A 16,585-nucleotide genomic window follows, 5' to 3' on the forward strand; every position below is an offset into this window, starting at 1 on the left:
CTGAATGAAGGATAAACTAAGTGCACACAAACATACGTTTAGATGAAATGACTCGTTTTACTTGTTTTCTGCTTTAGCCGCTCATGCATACCTCAACATTAGTCACAGAGTAGCAGCTATTTTTCCTCTTAACTGAACTCTATTATAATCTTTCTGACAAATGTGTCACTGAGGATGGCGCGCAATCCACACGGGACGTGTTTTTGTTTTACGCTCCAGTACCCCCTGCCTGTACAGTATGCGGCGACTGCAGGAGGTTTCCCAATTATATCATTAAGGTGAACAAAGCAGAACAAAGTGGGACAGGAGGCCACTTCTGCACTTCTGGGCCTAGCGAAGGCGAATGTTTCGTGGCGGTGGGGGTGGGGGCTCGGTTTGCTTTCCACATCAGTGCAGTACCATCCAACTGTGTCGACACAGCTCGAGGGTTCTCTGCGCGGAAGAGGAAAGAGTGTCTTTGGGATAAATAAATGAGAACATGGCTGTCGGCTATTATACCATGTTCTAATTATTCATGTAGCCCCATTAGCCAGGATGGCTGTAAAGAGAACAGAGTCTAACTCGGTGCCTTTAAAAGTCAAAAGCCAGGCATCTCATTGCGGATCTAGTTTAAATAACGGATTAGACTGACTCCTGCATGCCTTAAAGGCAGGCATGGGGTTGAACTTAAAGCCACGCGTCGCACAGAAGCAGACCAACACATGGCCGCTCACACAGCGATGGGAAATCTAAAGTTTCTGGTACGCCTGAGCTTGCAGAAAAGTTGGAGAAGTCGGACAACAGAGCCAGAGAGTCCAGGAGCTTTATGCTGTATTAACCACCAAGGCACAATGCCACACCAACTGTCTTGTCACACTAAAAGGCACATTTTGAAAACTTCTTGTATATCCTACAAGGGGGGGGGGGTAACCCGAAGAACCTGCTAACTCTCCTGAAACCTCTCCAGCAACTGTCGGATGTTTGTGGGCTAGTCTGCTTTTGTACTGGGAACAGAAAAATCTTGTTCGGCTAAAAGTTTTTCTTGATAGAAGGAGTAAAAACTCAGAATTTGACACTGAAAGAGGCTATCTGAACTATTTTAACCATAGAAGCTAATGAAATACTTTAATATACGTTGTCCGACTTCTCCAACTTTTCTGCAAGCTCAGGCATACCAGAAACGTTCGATTTCCCATCGCCGTGTGAGCGGCCATGTGTTGGTCTGCTTCTGTGCGACGCGTGGCTTTAAGTGGCCATCGTACAATGCTGTGATTGCAGCCATTCCCCAACTGTCTCCGAACGGTACTCATGGCCATTAATCATTGGTCTGTGATCAGTGGGTTTTGGTCAGTGGTTGTTGATCAATGGTCATGAGAATTTGCAGAATTAAGATTAAGGAACTGACCTCCCAGCCCATTGTTCCTTCAGTGGGCTGGTTTCAGTCATTATGCAAATGTACTGTTTATAAGATTGGGGAAACCTGCAGTCAGCTGAGACTGAAGAAGTCACTTGGATGAGTGACGAAACGTTTCTCCCACAAAACGCTACGTCCAGATGAACAGAATCAACTTTTTGGAGATTTAATATAGTCCCTCACTCTAGTACCACAGTACTAGTTTATTTACTGGCAAAATTATGTAAGTCAGATTTATTTATACATAAACCACTGGGGAGGGTACCCTCTAAGGTACTGTCATCATACCCTTGGCAGGGGGTACTTATTGTGCCCTGTTTTATATATGACAGAGACCAGTTTTAAACAGCTGGTGACAATTTAGTAGAAACAATAAAATCATTACATTTTTAAACTATGCCCCTTCATAAACGTGTGACCTCAGCCATAACCCTAAGTGCCTCAGCACTCTGGTGGATGTTAAACGCCAGAGGAAATGGTAGAAATATTTCAATTTTACAGTTTGGGACCACATATTTACTTTCTGGCCATCAGAAAAGTACATATAGATACTTTGAGGTCCACTAATTAGCCCTGCGGGTAACATCAATGTGGACGGATGGACAGGGACTTTCACTGTACCCATAATTCTGAGAGTGTTTCATAGTTATATAATCAATATAAGGTGTGAAAAATAACAAAGGAAGAACAGTTGAAAGTGTTAAAACGTAAAAAATACAGTTTGATAAGAACCTGCCATTACAATTCATATAACATATTAGTGAGTGTGGTGTTATGTTCAAATGATTAGTCAGAGAGTCTATAGGCAATAGCAGCACATCAGCACAAATGATAATGGCAACTGAGCTGTACCTAATGACAATGGTGTGCAATGCACTCCCTGCGTGAGTAATACAGAGCTTCCATACAGCTGATGTAGCAGCTTATCTGGTATCTGGCTATAATGATAATAATGCATTAAGTTTGCGGTGTGCTGACAGACGTGGCATTTTAAGAATTATCCATGGAGACAAATGCATTGAAATTTGCTCTGTAAACCCGGCCGCTTCTCCGCTGAGTAATGCTTTTCAAATGATGCGGTGCGCAATTGCATTTAGAGGAGAAAACTGATGAGCTTCCATTGACACCCATGCATGTTGCTGAAGAAAAAATGCGGGGCGTGTGTAAATGTCTTATAATGTGCAGTTATGTGAACGGCAGTATGTCTGCACCTCTGTTTATTGAGTGTATTAATCTGCTGTATACATGGGGACTGACATGTTCAATACACTGAGAGTGCAAGAAGATGTGAATAACTCATAACTCCACATACTGTGTACAATATTCAATATTATTTATGTTATAATTGGCCTTGGTGCAGGCCATGACTTCAAAAGCAAACAGTCTGAAACTGAGTGCTATCTAATTATCTGAATCCTGAGCTACTTGTACACACTCTGACCTCCGTTTATATTTTGGGCATGTTTAGCAAGAGGATTTTCATGATTTTGTAATGTTCCAATAGAGACTAAAGCTCTTAAACAATTGACTAGTTTCTGTGACTATATATATATTTATTTTCCTTGTTGGCTCCAAGTGCTTGCTGATATGCAATGACAAAAGAGCCACAAGAAAATGAGGGCAATCTACTTATTGTAGAAGCTGTTTGTCAACCACCATCAAAAAACATATTTAAAGTTAATAGAGGCCAGAACAATCTATCTATCTAGATAGATAGAGAGCTAGATAGATAGGTGTCCAGCTAGCTAGCTATTGCAGTTAGCTGTTACCTTAAAGTACCCTGATCCTGATGTTTTCGTGTGTGTGTGTGTGTGTGTGTGTGTGTGTGTGTGTGTGTGTGTGTGTGTGTGTGTGTGTGTGTGTGTGTGTGTATAATATGGAAACCTGCACATGGTTAAGCACTGCTGGTAACGACAACTGTTCAGTTACAATCACACGATTAAAAGCAGGCCTACTGCTGCTTCTTTTCTACTGTGACAGAGGATCTGATGCCATTTTTAGATTCAACAACACACTTGCACAGTTACATTTTTTTCCATTTGAACATAAATGTACGTGTCCATACATTTCCATCACTTCACACTTACAGAGATGAACCAGTCACACAACCCTTTACTTATTAAGCTCTGAGGTCAAAGGTTAGCATCATGTTAGATCTTACAACCTGCTTCACACCCGCAGTGTGTGTGTGCTCTTGAGTTGGTTCATGTGTGTTACGTGTGAATGTGTCCTCTTTTGGAAACGTATATATGTCACCGGCGGCTGCATACAGATAATCTGCCCTCCGTGCTGCGTTACTCCCCCTGCGGGTGTTGTTGCTATCAGATGAAGTGCTCTCATCCGTGATGGAGTCTCTGTTTAAGACCTGCAGCTGCAGTGACTTCTGAGAATGAGCACAGAATTATTTTAATGTACTGGTCGAAAGGTCACTCTGTGACCTGCTAACAGGAACATGATAATTTCTCTGTCGTAGGGGTGCTTTCACTACGCTTTCTTTCCTCATTTTTAAAGCTTAGACTACACTGGTGTTTATCCATATCTGCTAGTGGTTTAGCGCATAGCGATCACCCTTTTGGAGGTCTCTGTTGGCCTACTTTTCCTTCCTTTCTGGCTCCAACTTACCAGTAAATTACTGCCAAAAACGAGTTCACAACAAGGACGCTTTTTCATAATGAATGATTTCCCTGAAAAGAGATTTGGTCTGTGACTCTCAGCATTAGCAAAAGGGAAAAAAATTAAAGGAATAAAAGTGTTTAAATAGGCTTACTGCTGGTATGAACGATCTCTATGAGGAATCGTACCTCTCATTGTCCACTGGATGTCAGTATTCTCCTGCAGGCTGAGTCGCATATCAATTTTTCTACATTCAAAGCTTTATTGTGTAATATTGGCCTTGCTGCTGTTGTCTGGTCTAGTATTCAGTAAATGATGAAGGACAGATAACTATGAGGTTCACTTCAGAATCCCGAGAAACCTTGAGCCTCTGTACGGCTCTGTACGGTTTTTTGATCATTTGTTCTTAGTCACGGCTCGTTATACAGGGAATCCATCATACCTCATTGTGTAAAGCAAGGTGCCGTCATCCTTGAGCCTCAGCAGCTTGTTGGGCGTGGTCATGTTGTGAGCTATAGACTTCTTGCCGTTAAGAAAGAAAGTATCTGGGGTCCAGATGTTGCTGGCCAGCAGGTTGTTTAATGGCAGCATCTCCATGGGCCCTTTGAAGCACAGGCGCTCATCCTTCCAGCTCTGACGGAAGAACACGTCTATGGTGTACTCCTAAGGCGAACAGCAAAGGGGAAAAAGATCCTGGTTGGGTTTTAAGTGAAGAAGCGCCCAAACGAAACATGTAGAAAATATAAAATCAACCTTCTTAACCTCAAAACATCCACCAGCTACTAAACCACTTGTCTTGGGTTAGGTTAGTATCATGCATGTTTGACACTGCATGTGAAATCCGCCTGTTTGGTATGTGAGTCAAACGAAACCCAATCACAAGTGACCTGGTGGATGTCAACCTGAGATTAACGTCATCGTCGCCAATGACCTCAAACCTAGCTTGGAAGTCTAACCCTGGATTTTGTAGAAAAGCAAAAAGTCCTTTTTTGGAAATTTTTAAAAAAAATAGTTTCAGATGCATGTCTGTTAAAACGGTTACATTCTTTATCCCCTGATTACAAACCTGTGGGGAACAATTTAAAAAAAGAAACATCACAGTGTTAACAGGTGCAGTTTGCATTATTAAACGGGATTAAAAAGGAAAAAAATATGAGAAGATATAGCCGTGCGCTGTGCTGTGAGTAATCACGTGCAACTGGCTTGTGTACTAGTGTGTCAGCTCAATGATTACTTTATCACTGAGGATGCTAAAGGGAACAGATCTTCCTCTGGCTGTGTGTTTTTAACCTCTCAAAGCAAAGTATCATATTTAATACACCCATTTTGTCAGTTTTTCAGATTCTACGTCATCAGTGTGATTTTTTTTTCCCCTGCACAAAACCTAAATAAACTGAATAAAGATTTTTTTTTCTCACGTTCAAAATGTGACATAAAGGACAAGCTAAAGGGAAAACAGATCCTCCTGTATGTCCTCATAAATCGATGAAGACTTTTCAGCGATTGTGATTAAACACGGCGGCGTTTAAATCCATCTTGAGTTTGCTCATGTGTGAAATATCAACTCGCTTTGAGCTCGGAAAAACAAACGAGCAAGACACTAAAACAACATGCCAGCCCGCTGAATGATAACGGCGTTATCGGGCTCACATATAAGCTTTTATGGACTGTAGAAACATTCAGGTCTCCTGCCGCAATTAATCAATCAATCATGCTCCTCTGACAAAGTAGCAAGTCTGATCACTGCTGTGTCAAAAGCGTGCCAGGGATGGAGCAGGGTGTAACGGGAGATTTAATGAAAGGGGAGATTTAATGCTTTCTACTATCCAGGTAGAGCCTTATAGTTCGTAGGATTAATAAAGAGATGATTCATTTCAGACAAGTTGGAATAAGTCTATGGACCGACAAGAGTGCCAAAAGGAAATAAAAGAATACATCATTAAAGAGCCTAAAACTTGGTATAGTTATAGCTGAGAATTGTAAAGAAATCATACTTAATCGCTAACATTAGAAATGCAATAGGAATTTCTAACTAATAAGAAAAGACGTCCCCATCCTGCACATGGTACGGCTAATATCATCCATCTATCAGCTAGTTACACTGATTCTTATACATGTCTTTGGCATTATTTCTAAATGCCGATCTACCAATAAATCACAAGCATAAATAGAGTAATTTCTTGTAAATTACTTCTAAATATGATTTTGAACAGTGGTTAAAACTACACCTTTAAACAGCCACTAAAAGAGGAATGGGCACAACCTTAACCTTCACATTAATATTAATAATGGGGACTTTTAATAGTAAACATAGAAAGAAATGAAACACAGAAATGACTACAAAGGTAAAGCAGTACTTTATCTCAAAAGAACGGCCACACCGTTCTGTTCTGTTCACTGCGACTTGCGCCCTTTTATGCTGCTCATGGTTCTTTGCTTGTAAATGTCTCAAAAGATTCTCCAATCTCCACTGTGCGCTGTGACGTCTTTCACCCATATTAATGGTGCAGAATATTAAAGGCACGGCACATACAAAACTAAAAACATCCCAGTTCTTAAAAGTAAAACCCACTGGTGACCGTTAAAATGTTCGTCTGACGTGCTTTTGAACGTGCAAGCTTTCCATTCGATTTGGATGCATAAAAGTGAAGTCCATTCACGCCTCGATCACACAGTTTCTATATTTAAATACACAGAAAAAAATTGTAGTCTTTATTCGGAGTAAATAGTTTAATGACCTTTTCATCAAAACCGAAGCCAGATCAATCCCAGATAATGACTGATGCAATGGACTCGGAACAGCTAGGTATCCCAGAATGCATTTCGAATGAAAACAAAAGCAGCAGATGTTACAGTCTGCTGACAAGCTGCAGTAACAGTTTCAATTATTTGGTGACGCACTGCAGCACTACAGCCATGAAATAATTAAATATGTTTTTCTTTTTCTTAAATAAAGTGAATCAATATTTTGATTATTTATGTATTCAATAAATTATTTATGCAGTTAATAAATTATTGATTGATTGATTTCCCATTTGAATGAGTTAACGACACATTTCATTCATTATTTAATGATGTAGTTATTCACTTCATTTTGGCACTCTTTGTGCTCCATACGGGCCAGTCACGCTGCATTAAAAGTTTAAATCACCCACATGAATTTTGCCTCGTGTCCAAGTAGCCAAAAGGAGCCAATCTTCAAAGACACAACTAGGACATGAGCTCACTTCCAGAGAACAGCAGGAGCCAGAAAGCGGTAGTCGTCTCATAAAATGTAAATATATGTTTCCATCTAAAAATACCGACAGTTGCCTGGATGGGCTTTGGAGACGCTTGTATGTGTGTTTGTCCACCTTAGCCAATCTCTCTCTGTAGTGTTTGCTGTGGATGAACTCACCATCTCCGTGTCAGACACGGGGCCAAAGCTGGTGACAAAAATGTTTGTCTTGATCTCTGTGACATTCTCTGTTGAGAGAGAACAGATGGAAACAGGGTTTGGAGGTTAAAGAGAGACACTGAAGAGGCAGCTCTTCACTAAAAGGGACACAAGTGAACAACCCATCAGGAAGGACGTCATAATTAATGAGCTGCTCATTATTATTTCTTCATAACTCCTAATGCGGGACTTTCTAGCATTTATTAACTACTCAAACAAGACAGGAAGTCTATGGCATCACTGCTGATAACAATCTTTACAACAGCAAATTATCCATTAGTTAATATGATTTTCTTTTTCTGCTTGTTTATGACACGTGACTTTTTGCTTATTATTTATTTCTTATTGGCAGTTATCATATTATTTGCCAATAGGTTGATGCCTACCATTACCAGATGATATATTTCCCAGATTTGGCACACCCAAGTGAAAATCTTATAATAAATGCGTGTAATTTGATTGCACAGAATGTGGCTAAAGTGCAGCCTAACCCTAACCCTATATAGGTGGACTTGGTGGATGTTATGAGGTTAATCAATTACTGATCAAATCAGTTCTTCCTATTCTTGTGTAATTCAGCATATATACTATTTTGTCCAACCACTGTCCAGTTTCTATATCATAACGGACATAAATTCATTTAGATGCCCTGATTACAAAAATAATTTTCTATGGATATACAAATCACTAGTTTTACATCTTAAAGGTATAACATTGTGAAGCAAATAATGCTCAGATTTAATGTTAATATATGCAAATGGTTAGGATCAATTAAATCAATATTTAACAATAGTGTCAGCATTTGAACCCACCTCCCTATGCCCCTCTCAATGGCTTCAGTGTGGTCACTCAACACGAACCACACAAAGCAACCTGGATTCATGATTTCTCTGTCAGCGGATTCCTTCTAAAGATGTTGAGGAAAAACAGGCAACTTGTTTCTTTCATTTGTTCCAAAATCACAAAACTCTCTGAATACCAATGTGGACCAGGGGAAGCTGGGCTTGGTCACTCTGTGCAGAGTAGCTTGTTGAATGAAAGCCTGAATATATATTTATAGGCCCTCTTGTCAAAGGTAGCAACCGTTACCAGGATGTGAGAGAGGACGGGCTTTTGCAATGACACATCAGGCATGTGGCATGAAAACAAAAATACAAAAAAGCCCTTCTTTCCTTCTTCTTTCAAGTAGTGTATATACGTGACCAACAAGCCTAACCAGACCAGTGTCAGGAGCTTGCAGAAATTCAACGGGAAACAGCACGACTGCAGAAAGGAAAAATCAAAAGCTTTCATTTCAAGCATCTCCATCTCTGAATGGCAATTTGTTGCCTCTCAAGGTTATCTCCTGTTGCCAGGGTGAGAAGTGAATAAAAACACCTCAGCACACAGAATCGAGGCCGTGTTGAGGATGGCTTGATTGATTTGCTTGAAAAAGAGACAGCCATATGCATTCGCGGGGAACACAGGAAACAAAAGCACCTGACAACTGCATGCGTGCACCTTCACCTCGGCTGACACGGGAGCAAATTCCACATCTGCTTGCACAGTTTCAACCCCCGTGTACCTGCCAGTCTCCCAGCGTTCTCCAATGAATCAGAGCATGAAATCACAGCAGGAAACCAGGCTTCCCCTGGCCAAAGTAGGGTTAGAAGGTTAGCACAGTGGGAGGTTCAAATGTGGCACTATTGTACTAAGACTACTAAATGTTCCTTTCAAAAAGAAAAAAAAAGAAAAACACAAAATAGCTGGAAGCAAACCTCCGAGCCCTGGCCGAAGCCTGTTGTCGTAACCGTCCAGGAGCCCATCCAGGATTCTGGTGAAGACTGTGCTGTTGTCGTTGGTGCCCACCTCCTTCTCAGCTTCTGGGGATGACTGGCAGAGACTGAGAGAGGAAGGAAACAAAAGGAAGCAGACCTCAGAAACACAACACAACTGTTGTGATTAATTGGCTTGCCGCATTAACGGCAGGCTTGTTGCGATTAATTATTGAACACAAGCGCTGCCTCAAATCTACCAGTAGAGGTAATTAAGGGTTTGACATGTGATCCAAATACAAACAAATTAGTTCTTCCTTTAAATACAGCGGGGGAGCGAGGCAGCATGGAGGATCTTTTTACAAAGAACGGCAAGCGGCGAAGAGAGGGAAACGCACAAAAGGTCATAAACGGGGTTTGATCGACTTGGATGACAGTGGACTGCTGACAGATCTTCCTGCTTAAGCGGCATTAGAGCACAGAACAGCTCGGATATGCAATCAGTCAAAGGGAGCAGGATCTAAAAATTCGAAGTTGCTTTGAGTCACCTGCAAATAGAGGCGTAAAAATCTGTCACAATGCTTTTGACCGCAAAGCAAAACTGAACTTAGCCTTTTAAAAAAGTTCAAAACCTTCCAAAATGAACACAATATCGAAAAAATGTGAAGTAACAACTGCTATAGCGTTGTGTTCAAAATATGTATTTCGTTATAAAGATAAAAAGTTGTACTTGGGTTTAATACCAACTTCTACCATACGATAGTGTAGTGAGTCACTTAGCATCAGATTCTGTTCTGATTCTGAATTCAATAGTTGTTTACTTGGTAAATACAGGGCCAGTGTCACGGTCCGCTGTGACAGACCGTGTGGAGAGTGCGTGGAGGACTCAGGTGCGGACACGAGTGACACGGGAGTAAACTTTAAACAAAAGCGAGCCTTTTATTGTGGCTGGTAACGCAAGAGAAACAAACAAGAATAAGGGCAGCTCAAAAGCAATAACTAAACAGAAACCTAAACTGGGAATGAACTAAGGTAAGGCTATGAATACAACAGACCGGGCATGGAAACATGGAGGGTGGGAACACAGACGACGCGACACAGACTGTATGAAACACAGAGACTAAATACACATGAGGGATGATCAGGGGAAGTGGATGCACACGGGGAACACAGGTGACACTGATAATCATAACAAGACACGGCAGGAGTGAACGTAACACTGATGGGAGATGGGCAAAGTAAAACAGGAAGTACACAGAGGTTCAAACAGGAGGAGAGAGAGCACGGGGAGAACGCAGACATAACGGGCTGGGGAAAACATAGAATAAAACACAAAGAGAGACGAGGGCTCATAAATACACAGAGGGGCACACAGGGGGTAAGAGTCACGAAGGGAAAACACATAAGGAACAACGTAACAGATCAACCCAGGAAGCATGGCCTAAATAAAGAACAAAATACAAAAATACATGAAAACTAAGAATACTGGGCCCACATGGCCCAGGACCATGACACCAGTATTGCCAAAGCCGATACCAATAGCAATACTTTTAGCATATAAAAGCAGCTTATGTAGGGGATACTAGTAAATCTTGATTTATGAGATAGATAATCAATTTGTAAATTCTAACACATTTTAATGACCACTAGAGCAGTGTGATTTTTACTTTCCAAAATAAAGAGTTAACACAGAAAAACACACTTTTCAGCTTTTCATGTATTTTAAAACCGGGTTTTTTGGAGACCGGGAACATAAATGTGCCTGTCCCTGATGCACTTTCAGTAAACTTCTGTTCTATAGATCATAAAAACTAGACATGACAGTCAATTCGCAATAAGAGATGGTTGAGGTATATTTTTCCATTTCCAAAAAGTAATTAATTTGACACAATTCAGTGGGTTAGATACTGAACTTAGAGAACAGAAGCAAAGTATCGATCCTATCCCACTACTATCGATCAGATACCAATACATGCGTTGGTATCATTCTATCGGTCTGCACATTGGTATTTACAAATGGCACAACCGGAAACATCTCAGCATGCTGGAAGGTGTTGAGTAATTAGAAAAAGTACCTTTAGTGTCATGAATCCATTTACTTTTTGGGAAAAAAAGCTATATATAACTGTTAAACTTTATTATTATTAATATTATTATTATTATTATTATTATTATTAAATCTCTTTACCTGTTTTGACATCTGCAAAGAAGCAGGAGAGAAACGAGGAGCCTTGCCGTCACTTTACTGTTGAGAGCTACCACACACACACCCAGAAGGAGACAAAGAACAGAATAAAAAGGGCATCACAGAATCAATAAATAACACAGAAACAACACTGAGGTCAAGGATTCCCCATAAGGCCAGACACGGGAAAAGTCTTCACCTCACTGCATACAGAGAGCATTACAGCAAACACTAAATCAAGCAGCGGGACAATCTCTGGTTCATTTGGCGGGGGGTGAGGGGGGTGCAAGGTGCAACTATTTAATATTAAACAAGAATAACTAATTAATTTTTTGGTAAAAATTCCAATAAGGAAAGAAAGAAAAAAACAACTCGGCATGCTCAAAAACACCACATAGGCTGGTAAATAAAAGAGGCTCATAGAGAGGCATGTTTCCTGCAGTATCAGTCCCATTGTGTAAAAGCTTCCACTGCGTTCCAATCCAGCCTATTACAATAAACGGGCCATCCCCTATTATCCCATCCCTCTTCTCCACCTTTCCCTCACTCTCCCCATCACCGAAAAAAACCCATGAAACTCACACTTATTTGTCTCATCAGAAGGAAAAAACAGAGAGGTAACGGGAGGAAAAATAGGGGCTAACCTGCACGAGGATCCATGACCAGCAAGGTTTGGTTTTTGTTGCTTTCTTTCCAAACAGCGACAGGAGGCTTTGGGGTCTCCAGTCGGCGAAACTGGAAGATCGCGGGTCCAATCACTAAATTCCCGTGCTGGTCGGCTCTCTCTCCCCTCCTCCTTCTCTTTAGCTTCTTTCTGCTCTCTCTCTCTCTCTCTCTCTCTCTCTCTCTCTCTCTCTCTCCTTCAATCAGCGCTTCCCCATCAGCAGCTGTTGTAGTAGTCTGTCTGCTCTGCTCCTCCTATAGGCTTGACCGCCTCGCTTATTCTTTAGTGCCTGCTGCGCCGCGTTTCCCGCATCACCTCCAGAGGTGTTGCAGCAGCAGCATCACACTGGGTGCCTCTTCGCTGGTGTCCACCGACCTCGGAGGAGACCGGATTCGCTCCACATTTTTCTTGTCTCTGTGCCCTTTCCTGTACCGCCTACTGCCGGTGCGAGAGAATGAAGTGCCGCAACAGAGGCTAATAATTACCAAATAGGTGCTCCCCATTGGTGGGCTGGAAGGAGGATGCGCAGAATTCCACATCATCCATTAATGAGGATGTGAAAGAAGCATGCAATATATGGGAGCTCAAACTACTTCCACGGACTTTTGCACCTGAAACGTCACACAGTAGCAGCACACTAATGAAATCCTTTAACCAGGATTTTAATTTGGCCTCTTTAGCTTTTGCTATTTCTTATGAAGAAGTGCCTGATTTCAGTAGTTTAGTCAATCTTTCTAAATAGCCTATTTGTTTGAACTACTATATGTAGCCATTAGCTAACAGCTGATCCTTCTAGCTAATAGTAACAATTTTATACATGTATTTTTAGACTGCAATTTGGACTCTTAGCCTATTTTTGTTATGCTAGCTGTGTGTTATCAATACTTACAAATATTTCACTAAAACAGCTTAATTAATAACTTGTTACTATTGCAGAGATTGTTTTGGGGATTTTTATTATCTGTATTTAAAAAGAATTTGTTTGTTGGTTGGATTTGTGCTACCTCCACTGTCCACTCTTTTAACCCTTTCATTTCATCCACCTATATGACTATTTAACAGTTTAAGTTGTGCCTTATAGTTAGTTCACTTGCTATCCCAACATATTTGTATTTATAGTTGCTGTAGCTATTCTGTTTATTATAGATAAAGCAAAAGAGACAAAGTTCTACTGGGTTTTGAAATAAAGTCAGGTTTTGAAAAATCAATAATTGGTTTATTAGGTTGGCCGGACAAGTAAAACAACATGATAAATGTGTATAATTACAGAAAGAGCTTTCATTGCTCATACTGTCCTGTAATTGTAAACTGTACAACTTTCATTACAGGGAGTGCAGAATTATTAGGCAAATGAGAATTTTGTCCACATCATCCTCTTCATGCATGTTGTCTTACTCCAAGCTGTATAGGCTCGAAAGCCTACTACCAATTAAGCATATTAGGTGATGTGCATCTCTGTAATGAGAAGGGGTGTGGTCTAATGACATCAACACCTTATATCAGGTGTGCATAATTATTAGGCAACGTCCTTTCCTTTGGCAAAATGGGTCAAAAGAAGGACTTGACAGGCTCAGAAAAGTCAAAAATAGTGAGATATCTTGCAGAGGGATGCAGAAGTCTCAAAATTGCAAAGCTTCTGAAGCGTGATCATCGAACAATCAAGCGTTTCATTCAAAATAGTCAACAGGGTCGCAAGAAGCGTGTGGAAAAACCAAGGCGCCAAATAACTGCCCATGAACTGAGAAAAGTCAAGCGTGCAGCTGCCAAGATGCCACTTGCCACCAGTTTGGCCATATTTCAGAGCTGCAACATCACTGGAGTGCCCAAAAGCACAAGGTGTGCAATACTCAGAGACATGGCCAAGGTAAGAAAGGCTGAAAGACGACCACCACTGAACAAGACACACAAGCTGAAACGTCAAGACTGGGCCAAGAAATATCTCAAGACTGGTTTTTCTAAGGTTTTATGGACTGATGAAATGAGAGTGAGTCTTGATGGGCCAGATGGATGGGCCCGTGGCTGGATTGGTAAAGGGCAGAGAGCTCCAGTCTGACTCAGACGGCAGCAAGGTGGAGGTGGAGTACTGGTTTGGGCTGGTATCATCAAAGATGAGCTTGTGGGGCCTTTTCGGGTTGAGGATGGAGTCAAGCTCAACTCCCAGTCCTACTGCCAGTTTCTGGAAGACACCTTCTTCAAGCAGTGGTACAGGAAGAAGTCTGCATCCTTCAAGAAAAACATGATTTTCATGCAGGACAATGCTCCATCACACGCGTCCAAGTACTCCACAGCGTGGCTGGCAAGAAAGGGTATAAAAGAAGAAAAACTAATGACATGGCCTCCTTGTTCACCTGATCTGAACCCCATTGAGAACCTGTGGTCCATCATCAAATGTGAGATTTACAAGGAGGGAAAACAGTACACCTCTCTGAACAGTGTCTGGGAGGCTGTGGTTGCTGCTGCACGCAATGTTGATGGTGAACAGATCAAAACACTGACAGAATCCATGGATGGCAGGCTTTTGAGTGTCCTTGCAAAGAAAGGTGGCTATATTGGTCGCTGATTTGTTTTTGTTTTGTTTTTGAATGTCAGAAATGTATATTTGTGAATGTGGAGATGTTATATTGGTTTCACTGGTAAAAATAAATAATTGAAATGGGTATATATTTGTTTTTTGTTAAGTTCCCTAATAATTATGCACACAGATATCCCCCTAAAATAGCTAAAACTAAAAACAAACTAAAAATTACTTCCAAAAACATTCAGCTTTTATATTAATTAGTTTTTTGGGTTCATTGAGAACATGGTTGTTGTTCAATAATAAAATTATTCCTCAAAAATACAACTTGCCTAATAATGCTGCACTCCCTGTAGACACTTCTTCACATTTGAGCTGTCCAGTTGACCGGACTGGAGTCTTTGCCTGGCCGATTCTGGCCCCCTGGCCTTATGTTTGACACTGTTTCCACTGTTCACCCATTCCAAGTTATAAAATGTGTCATTATTCGTGACAGTAACTATGAGTAACGAAGTGAAATGACTTGTGTGTCCATATGTGTGAAGAGTCTGCGACCCGCATGACAACACAGACTGGGGGCAAATCACTGTGAGAGAAACAGCATTCGGTCGGCTTGTTTAACCCTGAGCCACTAAAACAAGCGCTCGCAAGAAACACGTCAGAGTAGTTATCATCCTGACTATTGCCATAAGAGGGTAGCCGAGTTCCATGTTTCGTAGACGATAATTAGCTGGTAAACTTAACCTCCCTCTACTTTCTTGAATCCGTCTGGCGGTGCAGTCTGCGGACGGGAGCTGCAGCCAGAATACCCTCGGAGGGTGATTTCAGCACCGCGACTGGTGCGAACAAGCTCGCGGAGTGTTGACCGTTTGGACGAGTGTGAATGAAAGTGATGGCGAAAAAGCCCCCCCCCCCCCAAACTCACCACCACCTCTCTCTGTGGTAGGAAGATAAGGGTTGGGGGAGGTGTTGTGAGATGTTTTTTATCCTGGAGGGGGCTCCAGGGGGAAATCGACTGGCTTTCAATATTTTGCCCTGCAGGCATCCCACTGTTTCAGACCTCTGCGTTACTGCAGGCAATACTGGGTGGAATACGAGGCTATGCAGAGCACAGTCACACAACACATCAGACAGGCTCAAACACGCATAAGACACCAGTGATGATAATAATAATAATGAATAATAAACTTATAACCACAATTAAATTCGGGGAAACATGAAGCTGCAAACGGGAGGAAAGAAGTTCATTTTCAGTGTCTTCCTGTTATTTTCTAATTAATGATGTCATCAACTTTCTTCTTTCAGGAATGCTGTTAACGGAAACAAGAAGCTGATCGCCATCTATGACACCAGGTATGAACTATCACAGCACGCGCATTCCTCATCCAGGCTCCTCCACTGGGTCTTGTGCAAGCGCGTCCGCGTGTTCAGGCGGTCCTAATTAGCCTGTTCACGAATTTTTGACCCCGACTCTCTAAATAATTTATGGTGCAGTCCACACATTTTAAATCAGACACAAAAGGGCCATCAACAGATAACAGGCCAATAAATCAACAGCTTCGATTAATGGTTTGATAAATGCTGCCTGTCCCCACTCCATATTGTTCAGGTCCCGCCATTTTTACAGGAAACCCAAGGGAAGGATGAAGATGGTGTGGGGTGCACTGTAAAAAATGAGAATTTTAATAAGAGAGTTTGGCTTAGTGCTTTGTAATGTGGGTGCTTTTGAGAGTGGGAGAAGGGGTGGGGCAACGGCTTAATTAGTGTTCTAAAAATCAAGTCCACTGATTACTGAGGTAATCGAGGAAGTGAAGATAAGTAATCAGTGGAAACAAGCTTAACTAAACAACATGTGTATTTTTACTTCAGTTCAATGTCTTTCAAATAGCCCAAATCACAACAAAAGTCACCTCAGTGTCCTTTATATTGTAAAGTAAAGACCCTATGTAATAGAGAGAAACCCCGACAAACCCCTCTTTGAGCAAGCACTTGGGGACAGTGAGAAGAAAAACTCCTTTCTAACAG

The 16,585-nt window shown here is 41.4% G+C and overlaps 2 protein-coding genes across 4 annotated transcripts in view; one reads left to right on the forward strand and one right to left on the reverse strand.

Moving 5' to 3' along the window:
* The window catches only part of LOC147302346 (gamma-aminobutyric acid receptor subunit alpha-5-like), a 46,091-nt gene extending 33,620 nt beyond the window's left edge, over positions 1-12,471 (reverse strand). For both annotated transcript variants that reach the window (XM_086283492.1, XM_086283493.1), the window contains exons 1-5: positions 12,026-12,471; positions 11,385-11,451; positions 9,200-9,324; positions 7,404-7,471; positions 4,449-4,669 (exon numbers count right to left, since the gene is read on the reverse strand). In XM_086283492.1, the coding sequence (XP_086139618.1) occupies positions 4,449-4,669; positions 7,404-7,471; positions 9,200-9,324; positions 11,385-11,451; positions 12,026-12,041 (497 nt within the window). In that variant the 5' untranslated portion in view covers positions 12,042-12,471. The remainder of the gene's footprint in view (positions 1-4,448; positions 4,670-7,403; positions 7,472-9,199; positions 9,325-11,384; positions 11,452-12,025) is intronic.
* LOC147302347 (gamma-aminobutyric acid receptor subunit beta-3-like) overlaps positions 1-16,585 on the forward strand; it is an 87,649-nt gene that overhangs the window by 21,574 nt on the left and 49,490 nt on the right. For both annotated transcript variants that reach the window (XM_086283488.1, XM_086283489.1), the window contains exon 2: positions 15,866-15,913. In XM_086283488.1, the coding sequence (XP_086139614.1) occupies positions 15,866-15,913 (48 nt within the window). The remainder of the gene's footprint in view (positions 1-15,865; positions 15,914-16,585) is intronic.

This window comes from Aulonocara sp. 'chitande type north' Nkhata Bay, linkage group LG23 (genome assembly GCF_057382095.1).
Source record: "Aulonocara sp. 'chitande type north' Nkhata Bay isolate Kocher_YH1m ecotype deep benthic linkage group LG23, A_spYH_male_GT1.1, whole genome shotgun sequence".
Classification (NCBI taxonomy): domain Eukaryota; kingdom Metazoa; phylum Chordata; class Actinopteri; order Cichliformes; family Cichlidae; genus Aulonocara; species Aulonocara sp. 'chitande type north' Nkhata Bay.